The sequence below is a fragment of the Rhipicephalus microplus genome, chromosome 9 (genome assembly GCF_043290135.1).
Source record: "Rhipicephalus microplus isolate Deutch F79 chromosome 9, USDA_Rmic, whole genome shotgun sequence".
In the NCBI taxonomy this organism is placed as follows: domain Eukaryota; kingdom Metazoa; phylum Arthropoda; class Arachnida; order Ixodida; family Ixodidae; genus Rhipicephalus; species Rhipicephalus microplus.
The window spans coordinates 5,103,390-5,122,500 of record NC_134708.1 but is presented as its reverse complement, the minus strand read 5'-3'; the positions used below and the strand labels follow the sequence as shown (position 1 = coordinate 5,122,500).

Here is a 19,111-nt window from a genome sequence, read left to right as displayed (position 1 = left end):
CGACTTTGACGGAGAGCGAAAGCAGATATGGACGCTACACGCACCACTCATTTAGACGTTCCTTCGAGTGTGGTGGTGGATTTAATCAATCTAAAGTATAATTTACCTTTGTAAATTGAATTATCGGTTCACTCTAGTGTCCTTCTAATGTGCTCTCAACGAAACCTGTCCAAGTTGTTGAAAAAAGTTATGTATGGTACTCCTTACGATTGTAGCGCGTATTGAGCGTGTTTGGGTTCTCTGAAGTTTTATGGCGCTATTGTGGCCCCCAAGACTGGCGGACCCACACTGCGCCGTGGGATCTCGGAAGCAATGACACGTGCGAGCGCACTGCTGTTAACCACGCGGCGGGGAGTGTGCTACTTTCTTTAACGCATGGCTGCGGCTGCGTCACAAGTGGGTCACGCTTTGTCACACTTGGCGCAGCCTGAAGGGTGTGGCCGCGATATGACAAGACGCGAACACGCGCACTGCGGCGTATGGGCTCGTGTCGCCTGGTCACCCCCTGCCGGAGTTGCCGAGAAAGAGATCGAGAGCTTTATTAAGGGAGAAAGAGAGAAATGAGGCACGAAGTCGGACTAGTTGGTTAACATTCATTTTAGAGGCCTATTAATGGCGCTATTGAACACGGGGGCAATCTTGATTCTCCTGATGTTCACTGTACACTCTAAACTTGGTAACCGATAAATGTGATTTTGTGCACCGATATTACAATGTATGCACTCAAAGCTATTGTTTTCGTAGCTGCACAAAATAACAGTTATCGGTCATATTAATGAGAAATAAGAGACATTGTCATCAATATTGTGTCTAACGAAGAAAACGAGCCCTTGAATTTATGCTTATTTCTTGGTTATCATGTTTAGAGTGTATATATCATATGCCATCCATGAACGATCAAAACTTTCAGTTGCCAGTCTTCGCGGGTCTTGTCTTCCTTCGATCGTCTTCTCTACGTGTTTAATAGCGCATGTTAAGAGGCATTTGAAATAGAGAAAGGAAGTTGGGAAATTATCTGGTGAGCTTTTTCGAAGCCAACTTGGCTAATTCCGTCTAGGGCTTGTCATGTTCCGGCGAGTAAACTTGAGTGAGCCATATCGCGAGTTTGGTAGAAAATCGAAGTGTTTGTTTGGAGGAGAGGGAGGGGCTGAATGACGGACTCCAGTTTCAGAGTATGCGACCTATGCATAGTATGCATAGGTCTGGTCTTGGACCAGATAGAGGGTAAGGCATACCTAATTGAAAGCGAAAAAATCCGTGGCCGTTTTCGCTATGTGGCTATGCAGCTGCCTTTACAAGGTGCATCAACTCGGAGCTTTTCTCTAAGCGTGTGTCACGTGTATGCTTAATGAGTGCTGTAAACGGCTAGCAATCGGCTTTGTTAATGCTCGCTCAAATTCCATCTCGGACATTGAGTGCAAACTTTCCGCCGGGAATCCAGAGAAACCTGAAATGCCGGTCGCGTGAACTGTTGTTCGAGGTGTCGTAGCGCCGACACTTTCTTTTTCTTTGCCTCTATGTGGAGGAATGTGCTGATTCTTTTTAAGCGAAAAAAGATCTATGCCGCACAGATGTCTTCAAGCGCTGATGTAACGCACCCGAGATTTTCCTCGATCGTAAGACGCACTATACAGATCGTCTTGTGTAGCAACATGTGTTTGACATGTTGAAAACACGTCGCGAATAAGTTACGTTGTGGTGATTTGTTCGTAACGATGACCGATTTATATATCAGTTTGTTGCGTTCAACTCTTTTGTTGTTGTTTTAATATTTCGTTCGTTAGGTGACTTATATTTGAGTTGTCGTTGCAGTTTTTTATTCGTTACGAATGGTTCTACAACCTGATGTAATCTTATTGCTTATTTCATGTATCGTTGTTTAAGCTGATATTCTGTGTTACTTCGTGGGCATTCAGAAAAGGAGCATTAATAACAGAAATGTCATTAATGAGTACTAACAGATTAGCGAAAAACCAATCAGCGTGAAAAACGAGAGGCCAGACGAAGAAGTACACATGTCATTAGTACGCAGCGAATTGTAATGTAAGTGAAAAGAAAGAAAAGTTGCCGCTGGCAGGGAAAAACTTTTCGACGACGAGTTAATCGTCATTTACTGTAGTGGTCTTCACTTTATGGGGTTCGCATACGTGCATTTAAATTCGGGAGTCAGTGCCGCCATGACAGCAAGCGCGCAACATTTTTCTTTCTGCCTGTTAGCGTCGCGTGGCACGTGATCTTAGACATGAGTGATTGAAGGGACATTTGTGATTTAACTAGGTTTCATGTTGTTGTAGCCGCTGCAACCTATTTTTTTTCTGAGTATTGGGCTAGTTGGTTCTTCATGATTGAAAAACTGCGACGAAGTTAGGGAGAATACACGAAACGAAGTGGACAATGCGAGAGCGCAAACTATCAACTAAATTTATTGAAAAAACAAACAAACTTGAAGGTAAGAGCACTTCCAGGAAAGGGAAAGATCGGTTTGCGATGAAAGTGGACGTCGGCAATCTGTCTTCATGTGCTACATGATCACGAGATGTGGCGACGACTTTGCTTTGATGAGATTGTCAGTGTTTTTAAACGAGTCGCCCCCTTTCCCGCATCATTAGCGCGGTCGGCATTCGCCTGTATGTACAGAGAGATCGACGTGTGCGTGTGCTGACGGGGATTGTTTCTTCTCGTGCAGACGAGCGGGACGCGATCCAGAAGAAGACCTTCACCAAGTGGGTCAACAAGCATCTGATCAAGGTGAGTGGGCCGTCGTCTGTCGTATAAGCAGCTTGCACTCACTGCTGCGTGTCTCCTTTCTCTCGCAAGCAGCACTGGACCTTCCTGGAGGTCAGTATCGTTCTATCGGAATGCCCACACTCGCGTCCCACTCGTACACGTATCGTGGATCACCGCCGACGTGTCTCCTTCGCCGCTATTTCATTTTCTTCCATTGCGTCCTGCATGGCGTGTTTTGCTGATGCTCTTATTTGTCCGTGGCTGGCGCGCCAACGCCGCCGTGTGGCGATGGAACGCGGAGGCGCGATGCCGACGTGTAGTAGCGTGCGCTTTTTGATTCCAGGTGGGTGAAACTCGTTTCGCCGTGGACCCGTTTTCGTGGTGTGGGTGGTGTCTTTGGGAACCCGAACGAAATGTCTGTGCCTTCGTCCCAAACTAGCGTCTTAAAGAACCATAGCGGATATACAAGTGAAACATTGCAAACGCGAGTTACGCACTGGGCCTTGTTTAGCAAGCTGACGACAGGGTCGGCGCGCCATTTTGTGCGTCCTTTCGTACGGGCTGTCCGTGCGCAGGAGGTGTTACGGAGGTCATCCAGGTCGCCGTGCCGATCTCGGGAGACAGACTTTCAAAATGAAGACCCGGACGCCATAGCACTCGTCGCGGTTGACGTCAAGTGCATACCACGTATAACACGAGCACTACGGAAAAGTCGACACAAAACGAGGGCGCTGTTAAGGCTTACAAAATACACAATGCAGGACGCATAAGAGTTGCATGGCCAGCATTCAGTTGCCCTTCAGGACCAAGAAATTTATTTTTTAAACTATGTATACTGTAATCGTCAACAGCCCTGGGTTAAGATTAAGACTTTATCCATCTATGCAATTAAAGGTGATCGCCATAAGTTAATGTGTGTGTGTGTGTGTGTGTGTGTGTGTGTGTGTGTGTGTTAGCCTTGGTTTATTCATATGTTGGGTTTAACGTCCCAAAACCACCATATGATTATGAGAGACGCCGTCGTCGAGGACTCCGGAAATTTCGACCTCCTGGGGTTCTCTAACGTGCACCTAAATCTGAGCACACGGGCCTACAACATTTCCGCCTCCATCGAAAATGCAGCCGCCGCAGCCGGGATTCGATCCCGCGACCTGCGGGTCAGCAGCCGAGTACCTTAGCCACTAGACCACCGCGGCGGAACTGTATTGGCCTTGTGAGAACATGCACATCTAATAGCATTTTAAGCTGCTCTTTCAGTAAACCTTTCAGGTAAAGTTCTCTTAGTGCTCGTTGTATTTGCGCTGTTTTCCTTATATGCGGGTACGTAGTTGCCCAGTTCTCCATCGTATATATTCGTCACAAAAAACAGCGCTGCCTTGCCGTATGTATCAGCATCGCGCTAGTGATCCGAAGTTTTCTCTCGATAGGACTGTATCTTGCGATTAGTCATGCTTGTATGATGTAATGCGATACATACTCTACCGCGTGGCTACTGTATAGATGAAAACAAGCAAGTGTGGTTTGATCGAACGGCACGAACCTGCACGAATATATAACCCGTACGAGTCATATTTTTGCCATCATCATGTAACACAGTGGCTGTAACTGAACAAGAGTCCTGACAATTTTTGTGCTTCCGAAGGACCGTTAAATCCGCTATAAATATTCTGGTAGTGTGGGTAGGCGATCTGCCCGTGGCGTGTGTATCTGCCCGTGGCGTGTGTACGAGGAACGTCGTGATTTGCGAAATATCCTCGGGGCATCTTTAATCGCTCACGCACAATCATCACAGATTGAAACTCCACATCAGTTTTCATATCGAACGAGTGATTGCTCGAGGCAGGATGTACCGACAAGGCAGGCATCGCTTCGAGAGGCGTGATATGGCGCCAGTATAAGAGGAAACGGTAGCCAATAAAACGACGCATGCTTTTAGTCTTTCTTTCTGGCAGCCGTGCGGATTGCGGCAGCGGCTAATGTATGCGCCAGATTCCGGTTTCCCACAGCCACTTGCTTGTTTACCCGCCCGACACATCCGGTGTATCGCGGGGCTATAGTTCACTCACTATACGCGAGAGGTTTAAAAGAAAAAAAAAATGCTGGAGTGAGAGTTGTCGCCATTTCTTACAGCAGCGGACCTGGAGCTAGCTTTCGCCTCATACTTTGCCTCAGAAACATTGCGTTTTTTGCGTGATGCCCGATTACAGATCAAGTGTTTTTTCTTCTGCGAACGTAAATGCTATTGGTTAGTTGTGAAACAAAATGTTATTGCTCCCGACGAAAGTAATGCGCCTTTATGGGTGACGGGGTCTCTAATAAAATTTGCCAAGATTCTGAGGCGTTCATAATAAGGCTTTTAAGGCACTTTTAGTCCGGCACCATTTGATCCGCAACAATTGCTTGTCTTAAACTTGCAGGGAGTGCTTGGGAACCGCTACTTATTTTTGCTGTAACGTTAATGTAGTGATGTATCATCTGTAGCTACGTTGAGATGGCGAATGGCTGACTTTGCACCCCCGTCATTTGTTAAACGCGTCCTTGGTATATCGTTGAAGCTGTTTGCGAGGAATAATTAGTTATTTGCATCCTCTAGACAGGATTTTAGAAGGAAAAAAGTTCGACGCTGTTCAGGTCGACCAGTGCGCCAAGTTCAGTGGACTTGGTTTTTGTGCGTACTTTTGTTTTCTTGATGCTCATCGTGCGCAGTGGAAGCAATCTTTTTTCTTTTTTTTTCTTTCTTTCACGACGGCGGTTTAAATAAACCAACGGAAATTTTAAGGCTTCGTTATTTTTTCTCCAAAACTTATTTTTTAAAGCTCAGTTTTGTGGAAATTTTGATGGGAGCAGCTTGATGAAGGTAATGACTGACAGCTCTGAAATTTGCGAGATACTTTTCTAAGAAAAAGTCCTGGCCTGTTTATTAACGACGTACAGTGGGCACTTGGGTGGCCGCCGTGGAAGCTCAGTTGGTAGAACATCAGACGCGTTATCCGAAGGTCGCAGGTTTGTCCCTGCCCACGGCAAGTTATATCTCTTCCCAATTACATTACAATTCCCTCATATAACATCCCATGTACTTTCCTTGGCATGGTTATCTGTTAGATCTAATAAATATTCAGTCACTCATTTGAGAGCGGTGACGAGCGATGTGCAAAAGGGTGGTTCCTGTCTGCCAGCGCGGGTTGCGTGCTCAACGACGACTCGCGCTCTATGGCTGATTAGCGGATGCCTTCACTGGCGCTTGCCTTTTGCAGCGCTCAACGAGCCGTGGCGAGACAGTGGGGGCTCTCGAGCAGCGTGATTGCGGCGTCCCTTGATTCAAGAGGGGCTCATTTGCATGGAAATTATGCTTTTGTGTCGTCTGACGGAATGCCGCACCGTGCACCGGCGCCGCTGTGTCTGTGTGTGCGTACACGCATGCAGACGTGCACGAACAGATTGCCGAGCTTTGTCTCTGATTCACATTTCCTTAATTGGGACAGTTGGGGCATTTGCAAGAGGACTCGTAATTGAAGGTTAATGGGTGAATGTTATTAGTGAATTGGGCACTTTTGCGATGGCAAAATGGACGGGCTTTTTCTCATTGAGAAGAAAGAAAAAGTAGAAGGTTACACTAGCCGTGCGCAGCTTAAGGAAACGGGGCCTTCTTGGCCGATGTTTATGTCTTTCATTGAAGTGGAGTCGACCTACAGCCACAGAGCATGCAAGAATGTCCGGCGCTAAAAGATAACGCGCAAAGCTGGCTGCAGGGACAGCCCCGTCAGAAACGTGGGCCTTTCGCCGCTCGCACTTGGCTCGTGCGGCAGCAGGCAAACTGCGCGCGGACTGTCGGTGAGCGCGGTTGATGAGCGACGCTCGCGGAGGATTTTTCGCGGATGCCCGACGTTCTACCTCGAGCTTTCGCCCTTAAAATGCGCAGAAATGGCTGGTGATGCCAACCTCTGCAGTTTCAAATCATATCGCCGTCAGACTTTGTTCCGACGTCTGGGACGCTGAAGACGCAATCAGGAAAACGCACGCACTCGACTTACACCGGGAGATCGCACAGATCTGTTAGGTTCCGAGCTCGAACGCCTGTAGTGTGGGTACTCCGTACGAACTTTTGACCGCCTAAACACAAGTACACGGCTGTTTCTAGGTCACCCCCCCCCCCCCCACGTGGCCGGGATTCGAACCGTCTTCCTAAAGTAGCGCTGTGCCATTAGGAGGTCCAGAACAAGGGCAGGATACGGGAAAATACGGCGGCAACAATTTACCTAACGCGATAAATTGCGCATACGTATGCGTGAGTAAAATCGATAATCGAAGAAAAGCATTGCTTTCCAGTTGAACATCACAACACAAGATAGGCACCAATTCCCATTATATGTATTTTCAAAGTACAGCAGTGATATAATATTAAGCTGATGAAAAGCGTGCGCAACGTCATTTTGCATCACACAGGAAAAAACAGTACCAAGTGCAGCCGTCAAAAAGATTGGTCCCGTATCTGCATGTTTCACTGCAAATGTCGTTGAAAGACGAAAGTCTTGCGTCTGGAGAGAGTGAACGAAACGTTAATTTGATGTTCTGCGCGAGAAAATCGGTGAATCATATTCTGGAGGCGCTGCGTTAGAGAGTCTCAATCCGTGTAGCGAAGGTGAATGAGCGCATCGAGGTACGTGAGACACGAGCGCTATCTGGCAGTTATCTTCGAAAACGGAGGAAGGCGTGCGCGCCCACGGAGAAACATTGCGGAGAAAGATGCGCGCCTGTCTCGGAGGCGATAGGGTGTAGAACTCAAAGCGACGGACATGTGCCACCACCGTTGCCGTCTTAGCAAAGCGCTAGACAGTTGCCTTTTTGTGCATAGCGTTGCATTGTCAGCGCAGCGTGATAAACGCTACAGTACTTATAATTACTTATGTATGCATTCTCCAGTATAAAGACACATACAAAATATTGACGTGTTGTTATGGTGACTCAGATATTCGCAATAATTGCTTTCGAATTAACAATGGCACAAGTATGAAAGCTAAAACTTGAGCAATATTGGTGGGCGCTGCGGATAAGGTTGGGTGTTTGGGGTGTAGCTTCGTGCCGTTTAGGGTATCGTTACGGCGGACAGACAAATGTACATACATACACACATACATACATACATACATACATACATACATACATACATACATACATACATACATACATACATACATACATACATACATACATACATACATACATACATACATACATACATACATACATACATACATACATACATACATAGACAGACAGACAGACAGAAAGTTTTGCGTTGAAGTACCCAAAGAAAGGCTATATCGTCTTTACAACTAAGGTTGAGAGATGATTTGTATCGCCCTTACCGTTGAGTCGTTTTTGGTTTGTGATGAGGATAATTTATTTCTTCGTTAATTTAATCGATGGCAATTTTAAGAACGTATTTCCCAGTTCAGAAAACAGATGGACTTAAAATAGAAAATCAGAAAAGATGGCCGATTGTTCCGTATACAGATGCGCCGTGGCCAACACGCCGTGTGGTTTTCTTCGATGCCTCGGAGTCGTGGCAAATTTTATTAGAGGTGCACGTTACCAATGTTTGACCGAATGCATTCTTTTCGCGTGGAGCCTACAAGTGCATTATTTTGTAGTGTATACCTAGCATTTACGTGAGCAGCACAACAAGCACTTTTGTCTCTAATCGGGAGTCACACGAAAGAGCTACAGGTTTTTGAGGTAATGCATGGACAAATTCTGGCTTAACGTTTGCCACTTCCAAGTTGCCAGAGCTCCATTCCGGCATTTTGAAATACCTTCCTTGCGCGTGTAACTCGTGCAGACGCTCGAGGTGGTGATAGGCAGCCTAATGCCGCGTGACCTTTCTTGTTCCAACGTGTGAGGATTCCGAGTTCTCGACAAAGACGTTGCGAATACCTTTACTGTTCGCGATGGGCCCATGAACCACACCGAAGAGGAAGCTGCTCTGATATTTTACTATTTGTTTTGAAGCCGTAGTTACACACCTACCGCTGCTGAAGTCGCCGGTTCGATTCCAGCCGTGGCTGTCTGCCTGTATATTTCGATGGAAGTGCGATGCCAAAGCTCTCGCTAACTTACATTTATGCCTGCGATAAATCACCCTGGGCAGTCTAATTTAGCCCGGACTGTATATGACTATAGCTTCGTAATGTCGTGGTAGAAGTTCAGAATTTCGGCTAGAACTCCCGTCGCGTATCCTGACGCTGCAACAAGCTCCAGGGCAACAAGCGCCGTGCAGGGCGCGCGGATCGCTCATTGTTGAGCTCACGTGTGAATGAAAATTCGTTTTCCGGCTGTCGCCACGCTGTGCCTGAGAACCATCTTAAATGTTTACTGTGTCGATTTCAATGAAGCTTGCTCAGTCCATGTGTATTTATGCTGATTTCAAACGTACATTTATTTTCGTAGTGCTATCCGAACTTTTTTTTTTAATACAGGTGCCATTTTGGGAGCCATAGTTTGCCTAAACTTGAGAGAGTTACAAAATTAATTAAGCACATTTGAACTAATGTTGTGGTATGTTGAACGGTTGTGACCGAAATCCCAGCTTGATTTTTATTTATTCGAGTACTTACAGCGCCCATTTGGGCATTACAGTAGGGGGGAGGAGACATAAAACTTGAAAGTGATACAGGGTATGAATACCGATAACAAAACAAGTAAGCATGCTCAGCTTATACAGTGTGTACACATTCTCGGGAACACGAGGCAATCAAGGAAAAGTAAAACACAAACAGAAATGCAGACAGAAATTGGCATCTTTCATTTCAACAAAAATTGTGACAGAGCATTTTGAAATGAGGGTGGCGGGGTGGATACAATATATTCTGGTAGGTTGTTCCATTCGTGTGTGGTTTTCGGGAAGAAGGAGTTTTTGTAAGTATTTATGCGACATCGGTATTCGCGAACTTTGCGGGAGTGATCTAGGCGAGAGACTACATAAGTGGGATCTTTAATGTACACGTCTTTATTTCAACCAGTGCTACCAATATAAATATTATGAAATACATTTAATCTTAAGAATTTGCGCCTGTACTGCAGGAGAGGCCAACCCAAATGTTTACGACAGACTTAAGGCAGACTTGTAAATGATGCAGGCTCATTTGTGAATGTTCGACATACCACAACTTTTGTTCAAGTGGACTCGGAACATGCATTCTTGTTTTTTTTTCTTTCTTGCATTCTGTACTAATTTCTGCTCATTCCGGCGCGCTTGTTACTCTCTAAGTTTAAGCAAACTACAGTTCCCCCCCCCCCCAAAAAAAAAGGCGCGAATTTTTCAACATTTTGAAAGTAACATATTATACTTGAAAAATTATGTGTATTTGAAATCTGTCTCCGTAAGTATACATAAACGCAGTAAGTTTCATCTAAATCGATAAACAACAACAACAACAACAAAAAAAAAGAGTTTAGAACGCTTGGCTATGTTTCCCTTTAAAGGGGGATGAGTGTCTTAAAATAGCACGAAATTGTAAAGAAAATGCTGAGTTTCGGAATTAGCGATTTGAAGTACTTATATCCGAATTATATTCTGGCAGAATACCATTTCTTTTTGTTAAAAGCTTAATAGATGAAAATACAAATGTCTTTAAAGCTTGGAACGTAATTTTCTTGGCATTGTTATTGTTGTGAATTGAATTGGCCTTACGAAAGTTTTGGGAAAGTTTCTGTGAATATATTTTAAGGTACGATTCTTTTTCACAGCACTTGAATGAACTGCATGCTGAAGCTTTCTTCTCTCTCAATCTTGATAGAATTGTAATTATAATATCAGCTAATTACTGGAAGCTCATTTTTACCTTTCCATTAAAAAATTATTTCTGATCGAAGAAATAGCCGTTTTGACACTTAGTTTGCTTTAGCCCCTCCGCGGTGGTCAAGTGGCTATGGTATACTTGGCTGTTGAACCGCAGGTCGCAGGATCAAATCCGGGCTGCGGTGGCTTCATTTTCGATAGAGGCGAAAATGCTGTAGGCCCATGTGCTCAAATTTGGGTGCACGGTAAACAACCCCAGGTGGTCAAATTTTCCGGGGCCCTCCACTACGGCGTCTCTCATAAACATATGGTGGTTCTGGGACGTTAAACCCCACATATCTACCTATCTACCTAGTTCGCTTTACCCTGTGACATGGACATTTTAGAAGAACCATGTAGTTTTGAAAACTAACTTTTCCGTTGCGAGTTACCATAACGACTTGTAAATAATTACCCAATTAAAATACAATTAAAATGAGGAAATATGGCATTACTTCTTTTTTTAAATGAGATAATTGAAATTTTTCTGCAGATTTGAAATCTCCATTCAATGATGCACATGCGTGGCAATTTTAATGACATTATAACAAATAAAAAAATGAAAGTGTTACTATCGCATTTAATTGAAACGTAGAAATATTCGTTATGGAGAAGGAAGTGGTAGAAGAGAGATTATCGCAGCTAGGAGCCAAAAGGCCACCTCGCATACTTGGCGGTCATCATCCACCAGCAGCGTAAGCGCGAGCTGGATCCACCTGCCAACGTTTATATAAGCTTTAGGAGTGCTACTATCCGACCATGTGACTATGAGGCAGTCTTGTGGATTAACTGTGCGTAATATAGGCGCTATTTTCTGCGGACTCTTTCGGTGGAAATACGCAGTCGTGTTTGCCAACCATGGAGATACCGAAATAAGTGGGGCATATCTTGCTTTGCTGTACGGGTTATCTTCCGACTGTACCGCGGGTGTAGTTTGAATGGCTGGCGCAGCTGCCGTTTTCGCCGCGTAGCTCGCGGACACCGAGGCAGAGTGCGCAGCACGTAGTGGGGGAGACGACTGCTTATGAGGCTGCTGCGCTCCGCTTCCTCAATCTTGGATGCGCCTTTCCTTGCTGTAGTTTGTAGCTTGTATTCGTGCCTTTTGTGTGTGTCAACCGATTGTGTCCCTTGTTCCCCACGCTGCCCTCCCTTGGAACGCAGACGTACGCGTGCCTGCACGTGTGCAGTCCGTGCAGTGCGTGCCACTCGCCCGCCGTGAGTCTCGTTCCTTAGTCGCATGCCTCGAAGCACGACCGATTAGAGACATATTTCTACGTGTAACGGTTTCTATCTCTCTCTCTCTCTTTTTCTACTGGCTACCGGAAGCAGCGAAAGGTAAGCGCGCTTCGCCGCACTGCGCTTCTGTTTGTGTGTGAAGCTTACGAACCGAGACGTGCGTTCGAGGCGTCGGCGCTGTCGAAAGGCACGCGCTCACCATCAGCGTTTCAAGCTCGTCTCTTGGGAGCCTTTAGACTTCCTCCAAATTTGCGCCGATAAACATTTGTGTCAAGTTGGGTTATGGTTTAGATTGGGTTGGATAGAACAGCGTTCATCGAAAATTCAGCAAAACGATGTTAGATCGAATTATTCCAATGACCAGCACTGTTTGCTCTTCTCGCTCGACAGTTAACTAGCAGGAGTTTGACAGGTACTGCGGCCGGTCTGTTCAACCGCTGCACTCATGAAAGACGAATGCGAGGCCGCGATTTTCGTAATAAAATACATCGCTGTGCCTCCGTGCGTCGCTTTTAATGCATGATAACTTATTTTCAGCGCACACGGACAAAGGACAGTGTGTGTCGTCGTGCTCTAAAAATAACTTATTATGCATTCATAGCAACTAGCTCGTCTTGCCGTCCAGTCGCTTCTGATGATCACCACTAATGGCAAGTACATACTTAGCATTCCATTCAGTGTTGTGACATACCATGAGCGTTGTGCCGTAGAATAAATACCACCACCACTACTTTTCTTGGCGCAAAATGACGCGGCCTGTACATAATTGAAGTTACTATAATGAGGGGTGTTCTCTCGCGTGCAGGCGAACAAGCGTGTGGACGACTTGTTCGTGGATCTCCAGGATGGCCACAGTCTGCTCTCGCTGCTGGAGGTCCTCTCTGGGGAGACGCTGGTGAGTGTGTGTTCACCAAACACTGCCATACTTGCAGCCGCGACGATGGCAACACCTTGTCGTGTTCTTTAACGTTGGAGTTGTTCGAGCTCGAATTCGGGCCAGTGTCGCAGAGAGAAAACTCGTCGGACGAAACTTTTCGACATTGTTGGTCCTCCAATGTGGAGACTGAGATGGCATTAGCGTAAGCCGGCTGTGAAGTTCGTCGCCGCGCAAGACCACTTGCTACTAATTCACGCGAAAAACAAGTCCCATTGTGTGAACGTTGGATCCAGCGACGTTCCGGATTATACTCTCGCCACCTACGCGGCCACCACCCTGGCCGACCACCTGACTTGACGCGCTGGACGCACGGTCCACTGAATCGACCACTCCTGGCCTTCGTACAAAGAGTAGAGCTTTTACTTGTTATTTAGCTGATGCCGTAGGGCATACTGGCGTCAATAAGAGAAAAGTGCCAACCGCTTCGACGGGTGGAGCGTGAGTGCTTCCCCCCCTCCCCCCCCAAAAAAGCGGCCGAAGCTGTCACCTCTGCCCAGACGCCACGCGACTTTCAACAAGCCGCGCACTTTGTTTTTTATCCGGCGGCCGTGCTGTTGGATTTTGATGTCCCCTCGAGCGCGACTGTTCGTTATAACTGCGCCGCGATTCCTCTTCGGCCTGCGAGAACGGCACCGCGTATCCCTGTTTTGATCTAACAGCGGTTGCTGTCTCGTGTTTCAGCCCCGCGAGAAGGGCCGCATGCGGTTCCACATGCTGCAGAATGTGCAGACGGCGCTGACCTTCCTCCGGTACCGCAAGGTCAAGCTGGTCAACATCCGCGCCGAGGACATCGTCGACGGGAACCCCAAGCTCACCCTCGGACTCATCTGGACCATCATCCTACACTTCCAGGTCGGTCTCGCTTTATATGTATATGCTGAAACAGTCGCCCATCAATCGAATTAACGTGGTTCTCGAAGCCATCTCTTCCGCTCTCCCGTTTATTTAGAGTTTGTCGATGTATAACGGCAACGTTAGAGGCTCAAAATGGCGTCTTTCAATTGCGTACGCAAAGTTGGTTATTGTATATTATATCTTTAGCTTGCTGAGTGGCATACCCAACGCAGCCAGGCGGCGAGGCCACTCTTTGTTTTTACAGGCGACATGCCTACCCCGTCGTCGATCGACAGGCCAAACCTGTTGAAGACCAGTGATTGCCTTAACCGCGATGGCGTAGGCAGAAATTTTTATCAGGGCCGGGGCGCGGGGAGCAAGTGGGGACCGGGCAGGCAGATGTGGTCGAGTGTCATTTTGTGCTTTGTATGCCATGGCGAAGAAAGTTCGGGGGGGGAGAGTGAGGGGAAAGCACGGGCTCGTTTACCCCCTAGCGACGCCCCTGCCTCAATGTCGATGACGGCTGTCATTTCTTAGCGCTATGATGACGTCATCCAGAAATACGAAAATTGGTCCGAGCGTCACCATATCGGCAACGAATGGTTGCTAGCGGCGTTTCTAAGGCGAACGCGCGACTCTCTCTCTCTCTCTCTCTCTCTCTCTCTCTCTCTATATATATATATATATATATATATATATATATATATATATATATATATATATATATATATATATATATATATATATATATATATATATATATATATATATAGCGTTAACTGAAATGACACGATGCACTCTGTTCGCGAGTTCGCAGATTCTGCTGCTCACCTGGCAACACGGACGTACCTGTTTTCGGCGTGACCATTTGGTTTAATCGTTCGTTAACGGCCGAGGTGAAGGCAAATTACTCTGGGGTCACGTGTGGAGGCCGATCTGTTTGCGCCAAGGCCGGGCCCTCTCCTCTCGGTGGGAGGTCCCGTGTGAGGGAGGCCCGCAGTCTTCCCGAACGATTGCGAGGAATCGTTTAAAGAATTAACACGCGCCCATGGGGCACTTCGTCCGATTGCGCTGCGACACTGCAGGGCTAATGCAGCCGCGCGCACACGAATCTGATCGAAGCCATAATTGCTGTTAATTGCGATTGGCCCGTTGAGAAGGTACCTTTCGGAAGGTTACTTAGTGGACCACTTTGCATCGGTAATATCGATATCTGAGCACCGCTCGGATTTCATTCAAAGTTGCCGTTACACGCGAACGGTTTACACGCGAACGGCAGGAACGGTTTTGTGCGACGCAATGGCGAACGCAAAATGAATTGTAAAATTAGCCGTTACCCCATGCGGCCCGCTGATGCATGGTTTATGCATTGCAAAGGCAGGGTTTCGGTTGCGGAAGTGTCCTTGCTGAGCATAACTCGCGCTGGCCGTCGCGATCGCGCTCCAATGGAGCACGGACCTTGATAACGTTGTCTCTGAATGAACGCTAACGGTAAATATATCGTATCTTGCTTTGATTATTTCGTAAAACCCCAACATTTGTCGGGGCAGGCAGTGCGGCGGTTTATCGGTACTGACAGCATGGGCGCAGCAAGAATTTTTTTTTCGGATGGGGGTGGGGGGCATCACTTATGTGGTCGAATGTCATTTTGTTCTGTGTATGATATTGAGTTCTCGTTTCCCTGCGTCGAATGAAAGGCGCAGCACTCAAGAGCCGAGAAAACGTACTGATAAGCCTGAGTGTACCATAGCCAGTCTGCTGCGTGAAGTCACCAGAATCAGTACTGTAGTCTGACGTCAAGGTGGTCCTATATATATATATATATATATATTTTGCTGAGTTTCCCACTTGTTAAGAGCCGTGTCTGTATACGGGAAGCATTGTACGGCAGCATTCACGCGCCTTCGCAAAATGGTGTCACTAGCTCTCTCAAATGGGAACCACATCTGACGGTTGAATGTCGAACAGGTGTTCGCACCAGACGACGTGTGGGTTCCGTTAACGACTGCGGTTCGGTCGCCGTCTGTCGAGAGCAGCCGGCAATGCACGGCTCGTGCTATCGCTCAACTCGTGTCTGAGTAGGAACGCGCCCCACGCAATTCTTTTTTCTCTCGCGAAAGTGCCCGCTGTGGTGAGCGCGGCGTTGACTCAGCCCTCGACGCTGAGTTTACTTGTAGAGTTCTTCGACTAATATGGCTGGCACGTTAAAGCAACTGCTCTTTGACGACTTAATTTTCGCATGCGCCATTTGTGTGAAAACGCTTGGTGGTGGTTCAGCACAGGGGCGTCAATCCAGAAATATATCTGGAGGAGACACACACCTTGATGCCGTGGCGGCCATTTTGTTTTTGATAAATATATGTTCTTATCTTAATTGATTAAAATTGTGTGCAGCCAATAGTTGGCAGAGTTAACATGCAAAGTTAAGCAATAGTTAACATGTCATTCGGGGTAAAGCGTTCGCGAAAATGCTAGCAATTTTTTTATTACTCATAAAGGAGCAGCTTTTCTGTAACTTCAGACCTGTGTGCTTTTAGCCTTCCACAGTTCACCCGTGGAATTTGTATTGTAAATGGTGTTTATATTCACCTATAATTATTGAATAACGCAATTATATTTGAACAATCACGTTTATACCTTAATGGTTTCCACCAGATCGTCTTTATAAATCAGTAATGGTGGATGATCATTGCTTGTGCTTCAAAGGCCATCATTGTAAACTCTCCAGGCACGTAGTGGTCACCCGTGGCATTTCAGAAAGCACTACTTTTACAGTGCGTATTCAAACCAAGAACAGATTTTACACTGTACTTCATTTCTACGGTTTAAAAGGGCTTGAGGCTATTCTTAACCATAAAACAACTGAAATATGATAATTGAAAGGTAAATCACGAGGTGAAACATTTGGAAGGGCTTTCCTTTGCTTGAGCGCTGTGTTCAATGCACTGCCCTTAATCACGCCAAACGAGCTCAGTTTTGCAGTTTAATTCAACACATCGTGGTTTTGATAATCATAATAATAATTGTTGGATTTGTGCGACCCAAAACTACGATATCATTGAGAGTCGCTGTAGTGGAAGGTGGTTAACATGCGTCTAAATCTAATGTCGGGGTACTGACGTGCGAAATCTGAGAATGTAACTTTTATTTTTGCCAAGCTTGCTCTAGGCCGGTGTAGTGTGGCACAGGCGCGATATTTGCTATCCATTCGTCGGTCATGTACAAGTTTCGATATTGGCTGCAAAGGGTAGCCACGATTAAACGAATAGGGAGGCTGGCGGTCGACTCGTCGCCGTTGCTCGGCTTGCACTTACGGTTCTGCGTTATTGCTGAGATAAACATGCGCACCTCGTGTCCCTTATCGTCCGAGTGTGGCCGGCGCTCAGATAATGAGAACAAAAGAAATAAGTAACATGGACGCGCGAGGGATGGCATGCTCCGAAAGGTGCGTGTGTCGCGCGTCGTGTGGGCTGCTAACGCCGCTGCCCAAGTCGGGCAAGCCGCGGCGACCGGGCGTGGGCTGGCGCCACTGTCGCACCATAAAAGGCGTTGCTCCGTGGACGGACGAGCGTGGGCTTCTCGACGAGGACGTGCCTCGATGGACGGCTCCGTCCGAGGTTGGCCGTATGGTGCTTCCCCCTGGCGGGATTTTCGGGCGGCTTTTACGTGGGATTGCGCGAGCGTGTGGGGGAGGGAAGCCGGTGTCGCCTATTGTACACGGAAGGGAGAGGAGGCTGGCACAAACCTGTTTGCGGGTGCCCCGTAGTTGCGTCTGCCGGCCCGTCTGCTGCCGAAGTTTGATCGTGCCGGCGCTGGGCGTCGGACGCTCAGTTGTGCGCGATGTATTCGTTCGTGCGCGGAGCGCGGCTCTACGTGAAAGGGAGCCGCGACCCTCGGGACCCCGACGATGTGCCGGACCCCGGCGACGATCAGCAGCTGTCGTCGACGAGCGGCAGCCGCACGCAGATGGCGTCCGCCTCGCAGGAGTCTCGCGAAGTGTTTCGCTCGTCGCACGTGCGCTCCGGCCTGAAGACGGTGCACACGTCTCGCGTCGTGCGAAAGACGACCACCATGACGCGCGGCGAGCAGAGCCAGCTGGCCATCGAGCAGGAGGCGACCACGCAAGCGCCGCGCCTGCTCGAGAGTTCGGCCACCCAGACGCGCAGCGAGAGGCGCCGGGGCCACAAGGTGCGTAAAGCCACAGGTTGTGCGCTGCCGGTGCGTGACCGGCGACGCGCCATGGCTTCTTCCGGCGGCCGCGCCCTCGACGAGGCCGCGTCGAATTGGGCTACCGCCGCTTCTTTTTACTACACCGAACGCGACGACGAAGCGTCCGGATTCCGATACGGGACGCCGCCGGGTCGAGGAGAGGCTGTCGTTGCTTTGGAGCCCCCGACCGGAGGCCTAGTTTGTTGGGCCTCTCGCTGTGACGACCGCCGCTTTCGCATTCTTCCTGCGCTGCTGCTAATATCCAAAAGGGCGGTTCAATTCGAATATTTCTGGGATGATAGTAGTTGCGAGTAAACCGAACAGTTTAGCTTAAACCCCCCGTCTCTCTCTCTTGGTTGTTCACAAACTTGTTCCCGATTGTTTACAATAAGGATGCGCTGAATAGCAGGTGACGATTACGCTGCACTGCCGCCTTCGAGGTGGTCATATCCCTCTTCGAGAATATTGGAACGTCTGGGGGTGCTTTTATTTACCCCTGACCGGTTCGCGTCGCGTGTTCCGTAGTTGTTGACACCTCGTCTTGCTCGCTGCGGCGTTAGTTTCGGTTGCAGGTGCCGAGTAGCAGCCGCCCACACCGTGTGTCCATGTCGTGCCTGAAGAAGGTTGCGAAACGACTCTGGTGCACGCATTGAAAACCGGTCGCCCGACAAATTAACTGAACCTTCGTTCCGCATAGCGTTCTAATCCGACCGCGTCGGCGTTACCTTTTGTGCGTGTGTGAGGAGGAGGAAGAAGAAGCCAGGTGCGAGTTGTGTTTCGCCACTGTACAACTTCGCGACAGCAGCATAATGTTCGATCAAAAAAAGAACGATGTTTCTTACACTCGGGGCATGCCATTTGCGTGGAGTCCCGAGAGAGGCGTGGCTAGTGTTCGGCGTCTCATTGTGTTTAGTTGGGCCAGGTGGTGAAGACTCGTCGCGACTACACCTCTGGCTTGCTGCTATTTAGCCTCACCTGTGTCGGGCTTCCGAGCGTGCCCTTTTGCGCGACGACGTGCAATGTCGCCTTCTGCTGCCTATAGTCTCTACAGCTGGTTCCAACTTAATTAGTGCGAGCCGCCTTTCCCACAACTGCTGCGTTTCTACCATTCATCCGTGCAACAGAATCGTACTATGTGGTTTCCGTTTTCACATTTAAGCACCTTTTTCTGGCTCATAATGTCAGCACTACGCATACCGAAATGCATGTTTGCCGTCCCTAGCCACAGTATTGCGCTTGGCTAAACAGTGGTGCCGGAATCTTAACTGGAATCGGGCCCGACGATCACGTTTCCGAACCGGCGAAAGCATCTTTGGTCCGTATAAGAAGAT

General features: G+C 47.8%; 1 protein-coding gene across 13 annotated transcripts in view; it reads left to right on the top strand.

The window, feature by feature from the left end:
* The window catches only part of shot (dystonin-like protein short stop), a 710,700-nt gene that overhangs the window by 103,445 nt on the left and 588,144 nt on the right, over positions 1-19,111 (top strand). For 12 of the 13 annotated variants that reach the window (XM_075874376.1, XM_075874375.1, XM_075874379.1 and 9 more), the window contains exons 2-4: positions 2,687-2,748; positions 12,606-12,695; positions 13,419-13,589. In XM_075874376.1, coding sequence (XP_075730491.1) covers positions 2,687-2,748; positions 12,606-12,695; positions 13,419-13,589 — 323 coding nt within the window. Of the gene's footprint in view, positions 1-2,686; positions 2,749-12,605; positions 12,696-13,418; positions 13,590-17,351; positions 17,760-19,111 lie in introns of those variants that run through there. The other variant, XM_075874373.1, reaches the window with a different exon arrangement.